General features: G+C 44.7%; 3 protein-coding genes and 1 long non-coding RNA gene across 5 annotated transcripts; all 4 read left to right on the plus strand.

Moving 5' to 3' along the window:
* Positions 1–1207: 1207 nt before the first annotated feature.
* Positions 1208–3202, plus strand: LOC111256263. The gene is made up of 2 exons (XR_002676279.1): positions 1208–1524; positions 2916–3202. It is a non-coding gene; the product is annotated as an uncharacterized LOC111256263 (long non-coding RNA).
* A 1363-nt stretch (positions 3203–4565) lies between these two features.
* On the plus strand, positions 4566–5734 carry LOC101763341 (cysteine-rich receptor-like protein kinase 6). Its single transcript, XM_004959669.2, has 2 exons — positions 4566–5099; positions 5411–5734. The coding sequence occupies exons 1-2, from the start codon at positions 4628–4630 to the stop codon at positions 5587–5589; spliced, it is 651 nt and encodes a 216-aa protein (XP_004959726.1). The 5' UTR covers positions 4566–4627; the 3' UTR covers positions 5590–5734.
* A 3402-nt stretch (positions 5735–9136) lies between these two features.
* Positions 9137–12528, plus strand: LOC101783441 (cysteine-rich receptor-like protein kinase 4). Its single transcript, XM_004957868.3, has 4 exons — positions 9137–9319; positions 9415–10573; positions 11662–11779; positions 12042–12528. The coding sequence occupies exons 2-4, from the start codon at positions 10051–10053 to the stop codon at positions 12070–12072; spliced, it is 672 nt and encodes a 223-aa protein (XP_004957925.1). The 5' UTR covers positions 9137–9319; positions 9415–10050; the 3' UTR covers positions 12073–12528.
* A 1272-nt stretch (positions 12529–13800) lies between these two features.
* On the plus strand, positions 13801–15709 carry LOC101783845 (cysteine-rich receptor-like protein kinase 10). Of its 2 annotated transcripts, XM_004957869.3 has the most exons (3): positions 13854–14393; positions 15071–15179; positions 15438–15699. In XM_004957869.3, exons 1-3 carry the CDS (start codon positions 13997–13999, stop codon positions 15466–15468), a joined length of 537 nt encoding a protein of 178 aa, XP_004957926.1. In that variant the 5' UTR covers positions 13854–13996; the 3' UTR covers positions 15469–15699. The 2 variants fall into 2 exon arrangements, with proteins under 2 accessions (XP_012699460.1, XP_004957926.1); XM_012844006.2 differs by lacking the exon at positions 15071–15179 and having other exon boundaries at positions 13801–14393; positions 15438–15709.
* Positions 15710–19308: the final 3599 nt, after the last annotated feature.

The raw sequence follows: 19308 nt of genomic DNA on the forward strand, positions 1-19308 counted from the left end.
ATCGCACATCATGCATGTATACCTCGTACTTAGAGCACCCGCAGTGTGCCAAAAAGTCGATGCCCGGTTAGGAAAGAGAAGGATGGGGCATCCAAATACACACTACATGGGGCGATGCTTCAACAGAAAAACCAGGTGAATGTTGTTTCCTCGATGCTTCATTCGTTAAAAATAATTTCGTGAACGCAGTTACGCAGGTGAAGCATGGGCCACCACTGTTCAGGGTCATCTCGTACTGCTGAAGCAGCGTTTCTCGCTTTTATTTATTCACCGCATGGGTTCCACACCAGTGCTCTCACGCTGCAGCCTTTGGAGATCGAGGCCCAATTCCCTGTCGTGCAGTCAATTTGTTGTGGGCATCGACGCCCACGCTGTGGGTGCTCTTAGGGGGCTGTTTGGATTTTGCCCAGGCCGTCTTTCTATCGGCGAGCCAATTATTTGGCAACAAGTAGCGTCAAACCAAACGTATTGAGATTTTTCAGTCAACTTCCGAAACATTGGTAGGGTCAATATTGGCATCAAACCAAACGTCCTCTTAGAAACGGCACTTGGGTAGAGAGATATAGCTAGGATAGAGGGACAACATAGAAGAGCGACCATGCTATGGAGGTAGGCTAAATTTGTGGACTCGATATCAAGGAAAAATAGATAGCCTATTTATGTGTGCTTCTCGTTTCACTTTATGCAATGTTTTCTTACTCTGAATTTACTAAATTATGTAATCGTTTGGATCTAGTTATAAATGGGACCGTGCTTACTCCCAAAAATATATTTAAAAAATAAGAGTGAAGCACATCATATATCTCAAACTTGTAACGTCATGTCGTCTCGATCCCCAAACTTGCAAAATGCACAATCAAATCTCCAAACATGATAATTGTACCATATGATTATCTAGCTTGAGTTAAACCGTCTGCACAGCATGCTAACTGCGCAATGATATAGACCTAAGACCTGACATGTGGGGCTGGCCCCATCTCTCTCATTCATTCTTTACTCCTGCTCAAATCTCATCTATCACCTTCCCCACTAGGCCGGCTAACGGGGCAGGTGGAAATGGGGATTTCGGAGCGGAGTCTGAGATGCGGCTTACTGGGATGGGTCTGAATGGGTCGTAGTTGCTTGCAGGGCGGGGCGGGTTTACTGCAAAGGTGGGTTGGGCGCGGGTTGGATTAGTTTATTTCAGAGGAAAGCCGCATCTCTTTGCTCGCGCAGCAAGACGGCCTACCGCTGCCGCCGGCCCCAGCCACTACCGTTGCCACCTCTCCCGCGAAAAAAGGTCATGCGCATCCTTAGCTGCCCTCCACCATCTCCTCCTCCACATCATCCTGTTCCCCTTCTCCTCATCCCCCTTTCCCTTCTTGCTAGGGATTGACTTGGCTATTAGCTGCTCCAGCGCCGGCCTCGAGTCCTATGACGGTGGCCTCGCTAGTCTGCGGGAGAAGGTTCTTGATCTGTGCGGCTCGCCAAGGAGGTCCAGATTAACGGTAGCCCGTGAGCAGCTCCGTATTGCCTGGTCCATCGGTGAGTGTTCCTAATACACAGGGATTCTTTAAATTTAGATTCACTGGCACCAAGTGTTTGTTTTGGAGTCAGGATAATTGGACAAATCCACAGCTAAATTTCTAATTAATCTGAGTCTGGAAGCAATTCAAAGAAGATATGTTTCCTATCAAATTTCGCAAGTACCCTTATCCTATAATGTGTTAAAGAGCAGAAGGGCCTCATTCTCCGTAGACTGAGAAGCATCATGGGTGCTGTAGTTGCATGATCATCAGTATTAGGCTGTTAACAGGCCCACTTATTTCGTTGACTGTGCAGCCATATTTCTCCAATTCTTTCACTCAAGTTGGCAAGTATAGCATGCCACACTTGTTTATACACACAATGGAATGCAAACTGGAACATGATTTTCTGCAGCAGTCACATATGTTTTGGTTATGCGCTTGGGAGATCTGACACGCCATCCTTTAACTGTAGTCAATTCCAGTGGCAACCTAGCTAAATTTTGTAGTCACTGAAAATTGAAGCCAATGGATTTTTTATGATTTTTCATCTGCTTGCAATTGGCTGTGTCTCTTGCTCTCAATGAACCGGTGCTGGACAAAAAATGATTTCTCACCTGTTACTGGATTGATTATTGCGGTTAGGTCAGATTGTCGTTGTTCGTGTTTTAGAATCCATATCTACTGCAGTAGTGCACTGACATGGTGTCTCAGTTCCATTTCTGAATCTTTTTGTATATTTCAATCATCTCTGAAAATTTCAGTCAGCAATGTTACTAGGTCAGTATATAATGTGCTGCAGTATGTTATTTCTCAAGCTTTTCCAGTATGATGTAGTTTGTTCTTTCTCAGATTTATGTCAGTTCTTAGTTCTTTTGAACAATATGCTATGTGTACCTGAAAATTGGAGTTTGCTGCATCTGTGCATCTAAAAAATAAAGAGAAATATGAATGTGTGATTGAGTAGCATGCCATGAGGAAAGTAGAGAATCTGTGAGCCCTGTGTGTGCTTGGCGTAGTGTAAACAAATTTAGTTGCTTGTAGTTAACTACAAGTGTTCTTATCTGGTTTTGCAGTCAACCCAATACTTAGTTTTGGGTATTTTTGCTTTTGCCTCTCTGATTAACTTTTGGAGGTTGGTGTCCTTTATCGAATATGATTTCTCCTTGTTCTTGAGCATCTGTACTGGTTATAGTCTGATGAACTAATCTGTATAGTCTGATGAACTAATCATGTAGCTAGGATCAGCTTCTGCAGCTAAAAAGGTACCTGTCAAAAAGCATGCCCAGGCTTGATAATAATTGTATTCTTATTTCGTTCTTAATGCTAAAAAACTGCAGCTTCCCAGTTAACGCTGGCTTAGTCATGGTTGTGAACTTGTGATAACGATTTCATTCTTAATGCTATCAGGAGGGGAGAATTCTCAGCTTTTCGCTCTACGGAGAAAACAACCATTCTCAGCTTCGAGCTCCAGAAGTGACACATCCTGGTTACCAAAGGTTCTTTTGTCAAGATGGATGGGTGTGCGTATAATTTTTTTTTTTTTTGAAACGAGCAGGCAGGAGAGCTACCACTTTATTAATAAAGGGGAATGCCCGAAAGGTGAAACAGACTAGAAAACTTTACATGCTGCACACTGCAAGCTTAGCTCGCGGACTGAAGAGATAAAAGGAACAGACACCCCTATATACACTCAACTGCGCCTTGCGGCGTCAAGAAACCGCTCTAGGTGCATAGCACCTGCCGCCACCCACGTGGTTGCCTCGTCCCTTATTCGAGCCACTAAGCGGGGGATGGATTGTTCCTGATGATGGAAAACCCGCGCATTACGCTCTTTCCAAACCTCCCACAGGACTAAGATGATGAGAGATCTCAAGCCTTTTTTGTCAGCGACCTGCGCGCCTGCTAATGCCGTCCACCAGTCATGCAGAGTGTCATGTGGAGTCCAGCATTCCGGGTCAATGGCCGGGCACCTCGTCCACGCGCTTAGTTGAGCCCAGACGTTCCTTGTGTAATTGCATGCGGTGAACATGTGTAGCCCCGTTTCTTGAGTTGCTTCACAGAGAGCACAATTTGGGTTGCTCGGCCATCCCCGACGTTGCAACCGGTCCGCTGTCCAAATTCTGTCCTGAATCGTCAGCCAGCTGAAGAACTTACACTTTGGGGGCGCCCACGGCTTCCAGATGATGGCTTCGAAGTTGGTGTTTGTGGACCCGAAGAACTGCGCTCGGTATGCTGAATTCGTGTTATAGTGACCGTCGGCCGTCAGTTTCCATCGAATGGTGTCCGGGACCCCTAGTCGAAGTTGCGGTGTGCGTATAATTTGGATGATAAATTCTTGCCATGATCATCTTGACTGGTTGTATAATTCGCAACTCTAATTCGTACAGAAAGTTTATGCTATGAGGTAGGAACATGTATTTATTATGTTTAGCTACAAGCAAAGTGAGCAACGCTCAGTTGAGATGCACAACTTGAAGGCATTCTTCGGTTTAACCTACTGCTACGTGCTTTGGTTACACCCACGCTAAATGGAGCGGGACGGAGTGGGTTTGTAATTGACTCCCATAAATTTCGGGGCAAGGTAACAGCGCCCATTAGCAGGCCTATAATCCCCACCACCTCACATGCCGTGGTGTCGACGCGAACTAGGTCGCATCCCCCTCCTCTCGCCTTTGCTTTTAAATTCCCATCGAGTTTTAGGGAGTATATATGCTGAGCTGCTTTTTATTTCATGGATCAAACCATTTACATCGATGCAATTTTTTACATGTCATAGATATCATCCTTCACACAGTGAGGCAGGCACTGTGGCGACTTTAAAACTTGTACGGGACTTCAATTCCACCAGTACGTGCTCCAACGTACTAATCAACCCGTAGTTCAACATATTGCGGATGGTCAACTCCAACAGGACCGTGGAGCGCAGAGCAGCTATATAGAATGGGTTACTTGTGAACCAATCGAAATGTCTTGCAGTTGGCAGATGTCGACTCCTCAACGAACGTTACTGAAACAGTCAGCGGTCAGACAATCACGCTAGGGGCTAGGGCCTAGGGGGCTTACTGTATACTAGTTAATCCCCTACACGCTATTCAGTATTCAGCCGCTGTCCTATCACCATGGCTTGCGCTCGCGCCATCACCCTCTTCGCGCTCACGCTCCTCCCAGCGGTGCCATTGACCACGGCCGCCGCCGCCCCCGGCACTGAGTACCGCCGCCCGGCCCCCTCGCCCGGCCACAAGTGCGGGGCGCAGGGCACGTACGCTCCCGGCAGCGCCTACGAAGCCAACCTGCGGCTTCTTGCGGCCGCCATCCCTGCCGAAGCAAATGCGTCCGGCTGCAGGTGCTCTCCCGGCAACCACGCCGGCGAACGCCCCGACAACGTCGCCGCTTCGGCCTACTGCTACTGGCGTCCGGACGCCGGCTGGCCATCGGACTGCGCCGCCTGCATCGCGCGGGCCTTCGAGGAGGCGCAGCGGCTGTGCCCATACCACAGGCAGGCCATGGTCGTGGTTGACGGCGGCGAGTGCAGCGTCAGCTTCCACGACGTCCAGCAGAGGGAGCAGAGCATGGGCCTTGGCAGCGCCGGGGGTAAGTGATCTTTCTCCCTCGCAATACAAGCCCCCATTAGGTCCTTGCTGTTCAAATGTGAATGGGCAGATAGCAGCAACTCCTGATAATTGGGATGGTAGACATCTTACATATTCCTAGTATAGTGTATGTGTTGTGAGGTTGATGCAATAATGGAATAATAATATAGTTTAATTTGCTCATACCATCCAGTGAGGTAGAACTTGAACAAATCCATCACGGTAGAACAAAAAAGTGGATGATGCATGTTATTACTTGTTTATCCTGTGGTGGACGAGAGATGGACACTTACAAATGATATATGTTTTCAGAATCTGTAGCCGCAGATGGGGATCATGCATCATATCTTGACTTGCTCCAATACATGAATAAGGAACTGGCACGCTATATGTCGGAGGACGAACTGATGGAGTTCAAGAACTTTACAGAGCGTGCTACTCAAGCTTCGAAGTCACCAGAATGTCTCACTATGCAAAGGATCTATCTATGACAATTATGGTTTCAGTTGCTGCTCTCAATTTGCAATCATGTAAACGGTTTGGTCCATGTAATAAGATGCGACTATGCAAATTCACAAAATCCGTCGATGTAATATGTATTTTTTGGTATGTAAAAGTTCACAATTTGACTCTTGATTTGTTCGAGTCCTCAACTAAGTATTTTAGGGAAAATTAGTTATGTAACACTGAAAGATCACCACTTTCGAAAAATACCATTGAAAGAGCACGCCCCTGTAAAATACCACCGAAAGTTACAAACGAGTTAACCGGAACTACCTTAGATTTTTGAAATACCCCCAAACCGTGCATCTTCCACCTCTGGTCGGCAGCGGCGCTTATGCTTGACGTCGGGCTGAAGGGGGGACTGCGGACGCCGGCCTGGGCACTCCGGGCTGGAGGGCGCCGGATACTAGCGGCCTAGCGGGTAGCCGCAGCCAGCAGGTCAGCACCATCGATCGCATAGCAATTGTTTGCTGCAAGCTTGCAGCTACAAAGCTGATGCATCCACATCCCCTCGCATGCAAATTGATTGAAGTCAGGAGCTCCCGTCTCTTTTCTCCTCCCCTTGTTCTGAGCTTCTGATGCTTCACTGCGCGATGGCAGCCACACAGTGGCACAGTGCCTTGCAATCATCAAAGATGATGCAATTTTGGGAGGATTGGGTAAGGGTTAGTTAATTGTAGAAAATCGAGCAGGTCTTTAGCGATCCGGAATTCCCGATAGGCGATCGATAATGGAATACTGTGGACACGCATTCAAGCCTGGGGACGCGACCTGGAGGGGCACCGGCCTGGGGAGGATCGCAAAGGGGGGCCGCCGGCCGCCTCGCCGTTGGAGGCCGGGAAGGGAGGAGCCGTCGCGTGGTTGCCTGGTTGGGCGGACGGGCGCCGTCAAGAGGAGCGTGGATAAGGGAAGGCCGGGCCGGGGCTCCCTGCGATTTTTGTTGGCCTTGAGCTCAGGGGTATAAGCGTCAATTCATATCATGTTACCTGGCTAAACGAAAAGGAAAATAGGTTTTCGGTGAATAAAAGTAGTTTTAGGCCCCGTTTGGTAGGGCTTCTCAAAGTGCTTCTCCACCGGCTTTTGATGAAGCCCTACCAAAGGGTCAATTTCAAAACGGCTTCACCACCAAAGCCGAGGAGAAGCCGCAAAACGGCTTACACTAGAGAGGAGAAGCCGAAAAAAGTAGCTTCACCGGCTTCTCCTCTCTCTCCAAGCATTAAGTGATCATAAAATTACATATATTGCCATTGAGAAGCCGTTTTACCAAACGTTTTGCAAAACGGCTTTAGCTTCACTAAAAAAGCCACTCCACCGAAGAAGCCGAAGCCGAAGCCGTTTTATGAGAAGCCGAAGCTCTACCAAACGGGGCCTTAGTTAACGTTTGTAAGTTTCGGTGGTATTTTACAAGGACGAATTTTTTCAGTGGTATTTTTCAGAAGTCCTGATGAAACCAGTTTTCCTTTTATTTTAGAAATTAACGGGCGTTATTTGTTTAGTGATAGTGATAGGTGACGTGTGTTGACAATTATACACAACACAATGACACGTGTTTATCAAATGATCTCTTGAAAATGCTCCTGGAGAAGGAAGTAAGGGAAGGAAGTGTGTGTTAATTTGGTGCGGTTGGCCAATGTTGACTCGTCATCAAACACTTTAGTAGTCAACGGTCAACAACCACTCCCTGATCTCATCTAGTCCACCGTACTTTGTTTAATCGCCCGGATTAGAGCACAATTCATCCCTTCATCAAACAAAAGCGTTCGTCTTCCTCCGGCCATGCGTCTAGCCGCGGCGCTCGTCGCGCTCGCGGCGGTCCTCCCGGCGCTGGCCGCCGCCACCGTCGTTGACCGCCGCCTGGTCCTCACGCCCGGTCACATGTGCGGCACGCAGGGCAGGTACGCTCCCGGCAGCGCCTACGAGGCCACAACCTCCGGCGCCTCGCCGCCACCGTTGCCGCCGAGGTAAACGCGAACTCCTGCAACTGCTCCATTGGCAGCGTCGCCGGCCGCCGCCACGACCAGGTCACAGCGTCGGCCTACTGCTACTGGCGGCCAGGCGCGAGGTCCAAGGACTGCGGCGCCTGCGTCGCGCTGGCCTTCCGGGAGGCGCAGCGGTTGTGCCCGTACCACAGGCAGGCCGTGGTCGTGGTCGACGGCGGCGCGTGCAGCGTCAGCTTCCTCGACGTGCAGCGAAGGGAGCAAGGTCCGCCACGGCGACGCCACTTGCATCATCCACTCCGGGTGTAAGCGACGTTTCTATAAATCCCATTCGATCCAGATCCGATGAGCAGAACGATTAGTGAAATTTGCCACCAAATAACTCAAATGAATGCAGATACATAGTGTTACTGTGTACAGTGTACTGCGTTCAAAATTTTAAATTTGCTGCATCGACACCAGAAATTTCGAATTAAATGTTGACATCCATGTCCACAATGATTTTGCTGAAAGGGAACTCGAATTCGGGTCAGATTCCGGCAATTATGTGCGTTGGCAAGTAACACTACTTTGTGCAGAGTGCAGACATCCCTGAATCTTATTACTGTTCATCTTACTGCCTCAGTGATCCCAAACAATTAATGTCGCCTTCAGATGCGTGGTTTTGTTGTTGGATCAGCTACGGTTGGAGCCTTCTGAACCCAGATGTCCTCCTGATATTGCTGTTTCAAGCAGCTGGGCTCGGTTGTGTTGTGTTCAAGTTCCTCCAGGAATCGCGCACCAGAAGTAGAGACCCTGCAATCGACAGGTATCGCGCCTGCTGATATCATTTTGGTTTAGTCCTTCCTAGGTTGCTGCAGTATAATTACCTTGATAAAAATTGTTGGCTAACATGTATTTGCAGCAACGATTACCTTCCTGTCATTGGAGATCAGTAGCTGGTGAAATTTGGTGATGACCGACGCTCGGTCAACATGCTCCAATTTCTCGCTTGCCATAGCCAATGGGTTACTTAGTTGCTCTTTGATTCAAACAGTGGTGATTGATCGTCCCGGTGGACAAACCAATACCTGAAGATACATCTATGTATGATATTGCCAAGACCATGTACATCCAAAAAAATATAAGGTTCAGAGAGAAGCATGTGCCAAAGGAAGAACATTTTATTTCGATTACCCTACCAATCAAACCTTACAAGTTAGATTAATGAAGTATTGACCGTAATTATTTTAAGAAACTGGCCTGGATATTTATATTGATACCCTAAGTTGTTGCGGTACATGATTTGTGAAAAAAAAAATATGTAGTCTAAGAATCATGTACAATTATTGAGCATGTTGTTGAGGAAAAAATACTATACGGCTACGTATAACCTTATACGTTAGAATATCAGTCTTTTCTTTGTCACCTTACAGGAATTTCTTTTCACAATTTCAACGTATTAGAGCAACTTCAAAAGACTGCTAATCTTACCCCTAATATCTTTTTTTAGAAGAAAATGAAAAGAAAGGAACTCCAACAGTTCCCTCAAACCTCCCCCAATCTTTTCGCGACGCTAAAAAACACTCACGCACCGCGTTCGCATTGCTTCCCCACTCCACTGAAAAAACAGGCGCCCCACCGAGCAGCGACCCTCGCCCGCGTCGATCGCCTTGTAGCGCCGCTGCCTCCTTGCCCGCGTGCGCCTTCCCATCGCCGTGATGTCCAAGGTCGACGCGCTGGGCTCGAAGCCGCACTCGGATGAGTCGGTCATCGACAGGCTCCCCTTTCTATCTCCCCGGTACGTGGGATCCACCGTCAATCACTCAATCGTTCATTCTCTTTTTTTTTGTTTTCCTCCTCCATATCTCTTTCTTCTCCATGGCCGGGCAACAGCGAGCATACGATCGGCGCGCATGGCCCTTCACAAGGCCAGGATGGGGAGGATGTGCTCAACGGCGTGGCGTGCAAGGCTAGGACAAGAAGGCAGCGCACGGCCACATGGCTCGCCGACCCTCTTCTGCGGCAGCCGGGGCGGACATCATGCTGGAGGGGCATAGGGATGGACGGGTGGCCTGGTAGGAGTGGTCGCCGTGCTAGCGGATGGGGCACGGCGACGGCCGATGCAGGGTTGATCGGCGTAGTTGTGGCGCCACGGTGGGCAGGGCGGGTTGGCGGGCAGGCAGACGGCGAATCGTGCGGCCAAGAAACGGTGTGGCCTGCGGTTGGAGAGAGAAGGAATGAAAGTGAGAGGAAAGGGGCAATTCTCTTTGTAACGGGGAGAGTGATGGGGATAAAGGTAATTGACAAAAATAAATAGAAAAAAGGAATGAAAAGGGAATGTGCTGAAGTTCTGCGATGGAAAAAAGGAAAAATGTTAAAAGATATGCTGGAGATGCTCTGGTTGTTACGGAGCTGGCATGCCGCCAATGACGACCGGACCTGGTAGTCAAAGTCGCCGAAGTCCACCGCGCCACTTGCTACCCTACACCTCCCGCGGTGGCAATCAGCAATTTTTTGTTTCAGCTCCATATGACCAAATGCTCCGATCCAATCTTTACAATAATCTCCGTCATCACCGTCGTCACCAGCCGCTCCACCATGAACAATCCCTCGCTCCTCTCCCTCCTCCTCGTCTTCCTCCTGGCCGTGTCCCTGCCTCCCGCCGCCGCCGACGTGGCGTTGCGCCTCGTCAGCGTCAGCGTCGGGACCACGTCGTCGCATGTTGAGTGCCTCCATGGAATCGTCTACGCGGCTAACAGCACCTTCGAAGCCAACCGCCGCCGCGTCGCCGGCCTCCTCCAGGCCGAGGCAGCCGCCCGCGGCCCTTACTACACGAAGCGCGCCGTCGGTTACTGGCCTTTCCGCGCAGAGGCCTCCTTCTTCTGCAGGCGCCGCGGCGTTGACGGCACCGGCTTCTGCGCCGCCTGCCTCGCCGGTGCCTTGCTCGAGTTGGAGAGAGAGTGCCCGTACCACAAGGAGGCCTCCTTTTACGGTCGCAACTGCACGCTCGAACTTGGCGAGTACCGAGTCTTCGGGACTGCTGTCGTCTACGGTGAGTTCTGCCAAGCTTCGGGGGTGTGTGGGAGGAGTGTGCTAAATTTTAGTCCCGTCACATCGAATGTTTGATACTAATTAGGAGTATTAAATCTAGACTAATTACAAAACTAATTACACAACCCCTAAGCTAAGTCACGAGACGAATTTATTAAACCTAATTAGTCCATGATTTGATAATGTGGTGCTACAGTAACCATTCACTAATGATGGATTAATTAGGTTTAATAGATTCGTCTCGCGATTTAGCCTAGTGGTTCTGCAATTAGTTTTGTAATTAGCTTATATTTAGTCCTAATGAGTATACGAACATCCAATGTGATAGGGCTAAAATTTAGCCCCCTCCTCCCAAACACCCCGTCTCATCTACAAAATTACCTTGCCGGTTTTTCAATTTTAACAGCTTTGCTGGTAGGGAAGACAACCTTAGAATTCCCATAATGTCTACTACAAATTTGCAAATTTGTATGATCACACAAAAGCCTAATATAATAAGTTAGTGAAATGTGGCTAGATATTTAAATTAGAACCACAGGAGCAGGCTAGCTAATGTTTGTGTGATGTGTTCAGACTTCTTTTGGGTGTTATAAAGATCTAATAGCTTTGTGCTACTCACCCGTGTGCAGAAACTTTGTCGTAACTAATACTCCCTCCATCCCAAATTACAAGTCATTAAGCATCTCAAGTTTGACCAAAATTATAGAGAAAATTATAAAGATTTATGACATCAAATAGGTATACTATGAAAATATAATTGATGAAGAATCTAATGATACTTAGATGACATTATAAATGTTATTATATTATCATATAAATTTGGTCAAACTTAAGATACTTTGACTCTCCAAGATTCTTAGAATGACTTATAATTTGGGATGGATGAGTACTAAGCTATATATGTGTATTCTCGAATGCAAAAGGTCGGGACTCCTACAAAACATGAGTTTGCTTTCTTTCTAGCTCAGTGCCTCAAGTTTTCCATTTTGTACATTGTATTCAAGTGTTTTAACTCCAAAACCAGTAATTTAAGAAAATGTGTTCACCTATATGCTTTCAACTGAGTTTTCTTTGTGTCTCGCATTTCAGAAGGAAACATACTGAAACAAGCCATGGCTTCGGGATTAATATTTCAAGCAATTGGATTTGCTTGGCTTTTCTTCTTGCTACTGCAGGAATGGCGCAGCCGGAAAAGAGGCACTATGATGTAAGGCCCCACTTAAAACACAAGAATTTTTCCCATATGTCATCCTGAATTTCTGGAATACAAGTCATTATCTTCTAGAAGTAGATAGTTCAGGTTCTAGATGGTCACAATACCAAATGCTAAATATTTTAACCCAAGTGTAATAGTCAAAATAATTTATTGAGTTTTTTTTTTGTCTAACTGCGGCACCTTAACAAAATTCTCTAACTTGGAGTGCGTGAACCGATGTATTTACTTTGTTCCTCTTATACACATAATGCAGGCATTCCACCTCTCTCTTATCTGGAGATTAAAATGTTTGCAATTCGGACGATGCTTCTGAGCTTCACTTTGATCATAGGACTTCTGTCAGGCAAATAATGAATGGATACGGCCATACGTACGGGATACCTTCTGTCCAGATCGTAGGGCTTCACTTTGCTCATTTTAAATTAGCTCCAATGTTGATGCGACCTACTCTGCAGTCTTCATCGAACTTCCATTCCCACTATCATTACCTTAAATTATGAATGCGAATACGAAATCCAGCTTGCACTGAATCATCATTTAAACTCTTACGGCTTGTTTCAGTGGGTTCATTGATATATCATACATCACAATGTGCTCGACTGGTCGACTACTTTTACTTCATATTCTCCCATGGAAGAAGAATGCATGGAAAACTGATGTCCACTCTGACCTGTACATGGAAGAATAATAACTATACATTTTTCCTCTTCTCCTTTGTTTGAATCAGGGTTTAGTTGTGTTGGGATTGGCCACTGGCTCCTCTGGTTGCTGTTTTTTTTTTTATCTTTTGAATGTACAGCAAGAGATCTTTTTTTTTTAATGTGCAGCAAGAGGAAAAAAATTATCTTGCTGTACATTCAAAAAAAATCTCTCTTACATGATGCATGCACTCCACCGTCTTTGAAAATGGATGTACTCTCAGACGAATAATTAATGGATGGATATAGGTTGTCCATATCATAGGGCTTCATTTTTTTAAACAGAGTACAAAACGCACATGTTTATATAGGCAGCATCCATGCACCTCTAATATAATGAAAGTAAGTACGCACGTCCTATATCCGATCATCTCTGAAAGATAAGACCGGCAGATGAAGATGTCTCGTTGCCGTCGCCTATTGTTCAAAAAAATAGTGTCATTTATTCCTAAAATCTAAGAAAATGTGAGCATCTGTGCTAAGTGATGAATCAAACCTGGATGGGGAGGTTCCATAAAAAAAACCTGATCAATTAGGCTACAGTCTATTCGCTCATAGGCTTTCACATCATTTCAAATAAGTTTCTATTGTTCATATAAACTACTATGTTGTTTTCACCGGCATTCATATTGGTGATTTGACCGTCCTTGTTCCGAAATGTGTATATGAATTCTGATAACTATTCACGAAACCCCAGGCTTTGTGGTTGAGCAATCGGCACTGAATCATCAGTGAACTCTCACAACTTATTTGGATGGGCTCGTTGGTTTCTCCGACTGCGGGTCTCCGTGGAACACATGATTCTCAATACGAGAAATAGGAAAAATATAGGATTTGAGTTGCATGAAACTTGCAGTCCTGTAGAAATTCAAAATGCAGAAAATTTTATAACATAGCCTTTGGATACAAAATAGGAAAAACACAGGAATTGAAAGAGGGAGACAGAAAATTTTTCTTAAGGTCCAACCTCGTGTTAGTTTTCCTCCAAAATTCCTACTTATTCATACTTCCCATGAAAATCCTAAGGAATTTCATAGGGCGCAATACATTATTCTAAAGGTGCACACATGAAATTTTTCTATAAAATTGAAATTCTTCAAAATTCCTTTGATTTTCCTTGTTCCAAATGGAGCTTACATCATCAACCATAAGAAATGTGCTCAACTGGTCGATTACGTCCTGGTCTTTGTTCTCACTATCAAGATTAAGACAAAATTACTCTGAAACTTTTCCTTGGAGCAGAATGTGAGTTTTTAATGAAAAGAAAACATACCTCCGCGCCAGCAGCGTGTGTGCCAAAGTAGGTTGTTCCTCGCAAAGAAAAAACAAAAAAAAGGCTCAAGGTTGTTGCCGCCAGGCTCACTGCTATGTAGCAGTCAACGGTCAAAGTCATCGTCCACGCGCTCCATTTGCTAACAATACCACTCAAGTATGTCGCCATCTAGATCTAGCTAGGCTCTGCAAACCTGTAGGCTGTAGCTGCTGCTCCACCACTCACCAGTCGCCCACCATGAAGAATTCCTCCATACTTTCGCTCTTCGTCCTCGTTGCCACTGCGCCGCTCGCCGCCGCCGCCGCCGTGTGGTCTAGCGTATCATGCGGCAGCGACGGCAGCTACACGGCCAACAGCACCTACGAAGCCAACCTCCACCACCTGGCGGCCGTCGTCCCGGCCGAGGCAGCCGCCGCACACCGCTTTGACACGTACCATATCTTTGGGTACTGGCCCAACCGGTTGCAAGCGGACTGGAGCTGCCAGAGCAGCGGCAGCGACTGCGCCGCCTGCATCGCTGACGCCTTCAAGCAGGTGGAGCTCGAGTGCCCGTTCCACAGGGAGGCCTTCTTCTTCGGTGGCAACTGCACTCTCCGTCTTACCGAGTACCGTATTCTCGACGACGATGTCTTCGGTACGTTAGCCATCATCTCTTGTCTCGCTACTGAGAAAAGAAAACAATTTTAACCATTTTTTTCAAAAGAATTGTGTTTTACAAAATATTTGCATTACTATTAGTGACGAATTAGCAACAAGATAGAAGGTATTGACATAATAAAGAATCAGTTGCCTGACAATAAGCCGTTCGAGATTCTCACCCATATTCAGCTTACTATTAGTGACGGATTTTCTTCCCTGATTTGTAATCGGGTTAGCCAGTGCCATAAGGATATCATCAATATCAAGTATTCTGTAACATATATATACATGGCCAAATTCGTATAATTAGTGAAGTCAATGCACCGATTCTTGCCTGTCAAGTTTATAGCAACTGAATGGTCAACAATTGTGTTTTTTGTAAAAATTGATGACACACATGGTAACACATTGCTATAAGTTCGTGAAAAATTTCGCCTTGTATAACATAATATTAGGTTAAAGTTTCTGAACTATTACAGAAAGAAAAAGGGCAAATGTGCAATTTAAAAGAGTAAATTACCAAACTTTTATTCAAATATATCATGATGGCATTTATTCCTTTCCTTCCATGGGTCTAAATTTTATCGATATTTATGTTTAGACATTTTAACTCATTTATTCAAGAAATATTGTTTAAATACTTAACATCAGGTTTTCTGCATCACATTTCAGCGATGAACCCTCTGGCTATGGGGATGATATTTCAAGCATTTGGGCTTGCATGTCTTTTCCTCTTGTTTCTAAGGGCTTGGCGGCATGATATTAAAAAAGGCACAATCATGTAAGGAACCGTTTGATTTCCCAAATATTTACATAGGTTGAACTGCTTCCTGTATAAAATCCAAACAAAATTTCTAGGAAACTCCTGCCAACATGTTAAAAACCTTGGGCTAACAATACATAACATGTTTAGTGATTTCAAACTCTCAGAATTATTGTTCAAATATTTTTAATTTTTGTGGGTCTAACTATTATACTCTTAAAAAATTATCTTCATTCTATAGCATGGAACCATATAAATTCCTCTTACATAATGCAGGCACCACACCCCTCTATCTGGAGATCAATAGATGAGCGGCTTGGCTACAGTTTTGTGCATCAGCGGTCAGCACCTACTGTCAAGGAAAAGAATACCTGAGGCACAATAGCAAATGAAATGAATGAATGTGTATATAGTATTCTCGTAGCCAAATAATGAAACAATATTGATTCTTCAGCGAATGAACTTTAGTTTGATCCTTATAAACAAGCAGCAATCTTCATTGCACCTAATAATCTGTTATTTTCATGAAGATTTCTAATTGGCCGTCCCACAGTCCATATCTCAAAATATATATGCAACTCCAAGGTGAAGATATTCAGTGCTCAGCACTGTATCATCAAAATCATCAAATGAGTGGGATCATTGATTTCTCTCCCTAGTCCCTACGTTAAACACACTTAAAATGATATGCACAGTTCTTAAGCACTTCCGCTTCTTATTTTAACTCTCCAGATTAAAATAGAATTGCTTTGCTTTTTCCGTTGAAATAGAATGCTGAGTTAAAGAAAAAAAACATACCTGCGGTGCTAGCAGTAGCAGCATGTCAAGCAGGAGCCGATGCGATCAGGGCTGGTGCTGACCTGCTCCACGCCTCCACCACTGTCCAGACACCAGAGCAATCAAAGTCAACAAGTCACCCGCCCTTTTTCTAGAAAAATGTGTGACTAATCCTTATAATTTTACTCGCTCGGCTCCCCGGCACTGAGTCCAAACTCCAAAGTAAAGCACAAACACCTTAGAACCATGCGGTATCTCGCCCTCTTATTCCTCGTAGTCTTGCCTCTTGCCGCCAATGCCCACCTCCGGGACGTTGTCTGCCTCGGCCAACATGACCGCACATCGATAAACAGAAACTATTTAGCCAAACATCCACCGCTTAGCAGCCATGGTTCAATCCAAAACGTCTTCCTTGCCCGGCCTCTCCACTGATCATGAGGTCGGGGAATACCCTGACACTGTGTACGCCTTCTCACGGTGCCACAACGGCACGGACTCCACATCATGCAGAGCCTGCATCATCTTGGCCCTGCAAGAAGCGCGACGAGCATGCCCGGACCACAAGGAGTCTGTGTTCTTCAACGGCAACTGCTCTCTTCGACTCTATGGTGTCCATTTCTACCTAAACAACATGGATGATGCGATTGTATTTACTGCCACAGAAAGTGAGTTCTTTCTTCCTGTTTTTCCCTTATGCAGTCAGTACTTCTTGGAGCTACTTTCACTGCAACATGTGTTAATACTTGCTAGTTCCTGTTCTCAATCAACGGAAGAAAATTAGACCAAAATGCTAGTTTGTAAAAGTTTGTAGCTCCATAGTACTCAGGGATATGTCTTGTAGTGCAGATAAACATGGAGCTCCTTTTTATTATAAAATAACAGGGACTGAACAGTAAAATGAGGTCAAGAAAGGTCTTAAGTAAGCAAATATCATAAGATAAAAAGCCCAGAAATACATGGCACAAATTTGCCGCATGACACTGCATGTTGATGGCATTTACCATTTCACACCAAAACTTCAATAAGTAGCCATGCACCACCAAAAAATCATAATCTTTGCCACAAGACACCACAAGCATTAGAATTGTTTCATTTGATTTCAGGCGAGAGAAAATATTGTAAACGACACATCATTGTTAGCAACTGCAGCCTTGGTAGCATCAACATCCTTGTTAGCATCTGCAGCTTTGTTAGCATCAAATCCTTGGTAGCATCAACATCCTTGTTAGCATCTGCTTCTTTGAAGCATAGCTGTCTCAATCTTTATATCATAGAGGGAGCCTCCTAACTTCCCATTACAAGTCAAGAGAAACCATAAGCCTCAGTTGTTAGCTCAGCAAAAGATGGTCTCTCTGAGGGATGAAAGATGGAATTTGAGAATCTGATGGCGAATATATAGTTAATTTCCCTAGTAGGAGGAAGGAGACGAGGGAAGAGGCTAAGGAGGCAACAAGTGGCTTTGGTTAGTGAGGTGCAGCTTATGCCAAGGGCGTAAGTGTCATTTAAAGTATTTTCTCTAACTGAAATCACAGATAATATATTCTAATGGCTGCGGTGTGCCGTAGCTAATGTAAGACTATATTTGGTAGTATAGGAAACTCAAGAGGCTTCTTGCCCCCCTATACATTCGCCCTCGAGGCTCAATGCAATACAATCCACGCATTATACACAATCTTACAGCTAAGGTTCACCAATTTGTAATTACGCTTGTCAAATTATGAAAGTTTGGCGTGAAATAGCAAATTCCAGCAAAGTTCATTGTTCTGTGACAAATTTGTCTGCATAAAAACACTAAGCAAAGGGAGCAATAAAGACCATATTGAGAAGTAAAATACATACTCTTGACTAAGGGCAAGGAAGTCTGATAGGTGCTCAACAAATGTCTTCGAGAAGCTTGAAAACCAGAGCCCTGATCAAGCAGGGGGTCTTGCTTGAACATTCCATCAATGTACATTCTAGTACAGGCACAAGAATCTTGAACCATATTTGCTGGATCGCTTCAGTTGAACATGCTGAAAAAGAGTGCCTCATAGAGACTTATTGAATTTAGAGACATTTGTAGAATGAGCCTTTTACATTCCATCAACTGAAAACTTGTTGCCATATTTTCTTATAGAACTGTTTGACAAATTGTTTCAAATTTAGTATTATCTACCAAATGAGTGGGCTATTCTGATGAAGCTTGCCAAGATACAACAATAACAACAACATAGCCTTTAAGAAGCTTGCCAAGATAAAATACTTAAAACGGGTGATGACCTGTGAACTTGTAACTTTAGTTCATTTCTCTACTGTCAAATTAGGAACGATAAGCCTGTGTTTAGTTAATCACCTAATTCTGCCTCCATCATCCCTGTACCCTGTAAATTGCTACTCATAAATCTCTATACTCGAGCAATTCCCTGACCCTCCACAAACCCACATATTCATGGAGTGTGATGGTGTACTTCCTCATTCCAGTATTGTAGGCAGTGCATGCCTCAGATACTATTGTTTGTATGACTGTATCTCCAGATGATTACCCACAAACGTATTCTGAAGGGATGATAATGTTAAATGGCCAGCCACTCATAAATTCAAGTAATTGACATGATAATGTAATAATCAACAATGGCTGTATGCATTGCATGGTGCAAAAGGTCAAAATTTTATCCTTTTTTCTAAAAACTCATAAATTCAAGTTTCCCTTTTTCTTTTCAATTCAGAAGTAAATGTTGTAATGAGGAATTTGTCCTTGGCTATGGTATTTCAAGAAATTGGATTCGCAGGCTTTTCTTCTTGCTTCTCAGGACTGCCATGAAAAGAAAACAGGCTCTCCCATGTAAGTTTTTCGAACAATACAAGGTATACATTGGTTAAACTACCTAACAATGTGAAACAGACTATAGATTGTGAGGTGCAACATTGTGTGTTCAAATTATTTAAAATTAACTATATTTTGATAATCGTTCTTTGAATCATCCAGATCTATCAATTTGCAAGTGCAAAAAAATGAATAACACATTAGCATTACCGGTTTAAGCAATGTGTTGGAAACAATTCGGTTCTCATACGTCCATTCACCTCTCTTCCATCAGGAAAAAAAAAAGGAATAACACTATAGCATTGTTACGCGGGTGTTCATGCTCTCAGCCATCTGGAGACAAGCATCTAGCCATCAGCCATCTACACAATTTTCAGAATCAGCTCCACGTTTCAATGGATGCTTTCCCGTACAAACAATTTCCTATATGAACTTCGCCATTATATTTTTAAACTCTGGTTGGGGTATGTAATCCTGATATCTATACAGCCTCAAGTCATCATGCATTGGCATTAAACAAACTATGAACAATTGAGATTGTAAAGGCTGATTGGATGTAATGGATTT

Source organism: Setaria italica, chromosome II (genome assembly GCF_000263155.2).
Source record: "Setaria italica strain Yugu1 chromosome II, Setaria_italica_v2.0, whole genome shotgun sequence".
Classification (NCBI taxonomy): Eukaryota; Viridiplantae; Streptophyta; class Magnoliopsida; order Poales; family Poaceae; genus Setaria; species Setaria italica.

Coding starts and splice junctions, on each gene's coding strand:
- LOC101763341 (XM_004959669.2), top strand. CDS start 4,628: ATGGCTTGCGCTCGCGCCATCACCCTCTTCGCGCTCACGCTCCTCCCA. Junction 5,100..5,410: donor GGGCCTTGGCAGCGCCGGGG/GTAAGTGATCTT, acceptor ATATGTTTTCAG/AATCTGTAGCCGCAGATGGG.
- LOC101783441 (XM_004957868.3), top strand. CDS start 10,051: ATGACCAAATGCTCCGATCCAATCTTTACAATAATCTCCGTCATCACC. Junction 10,574..11,661: donor CGGGACTGCTGTCGTCTACG/GTGAGTTCTGCC, acceptor CTCGCATTTCAG/AAGGAAACATACTGAAACAA. Junction 11,780..12,041: donor CGGAAAAGAGGCACTATGAT/GTAAGGCCCCAC, acceptor CACATAATGCAG/GCATTCCACCTCTCTCTTAT.
- LOC101783845 (XM_004957869.3), top strand. CDS start 13,997: ATGAAGAATTCCTCCATACTTTCGCTCTTCGTCCTCGTTGCCACTGCG. Junction 14,394..15,070: donor TCTCGACGACGATGTCTTCG/GTACGTTAGCCA, acceptor ATCACATTTCAG/CGATGAACCCTCTGGCTATG. Junction 15,180..15,437: donor ATTAAAAAAGGCACAATCAT/GTAAGGAACCGT, acceptor TACATAATGCAG/GCACCACACCCCTCTATCTG.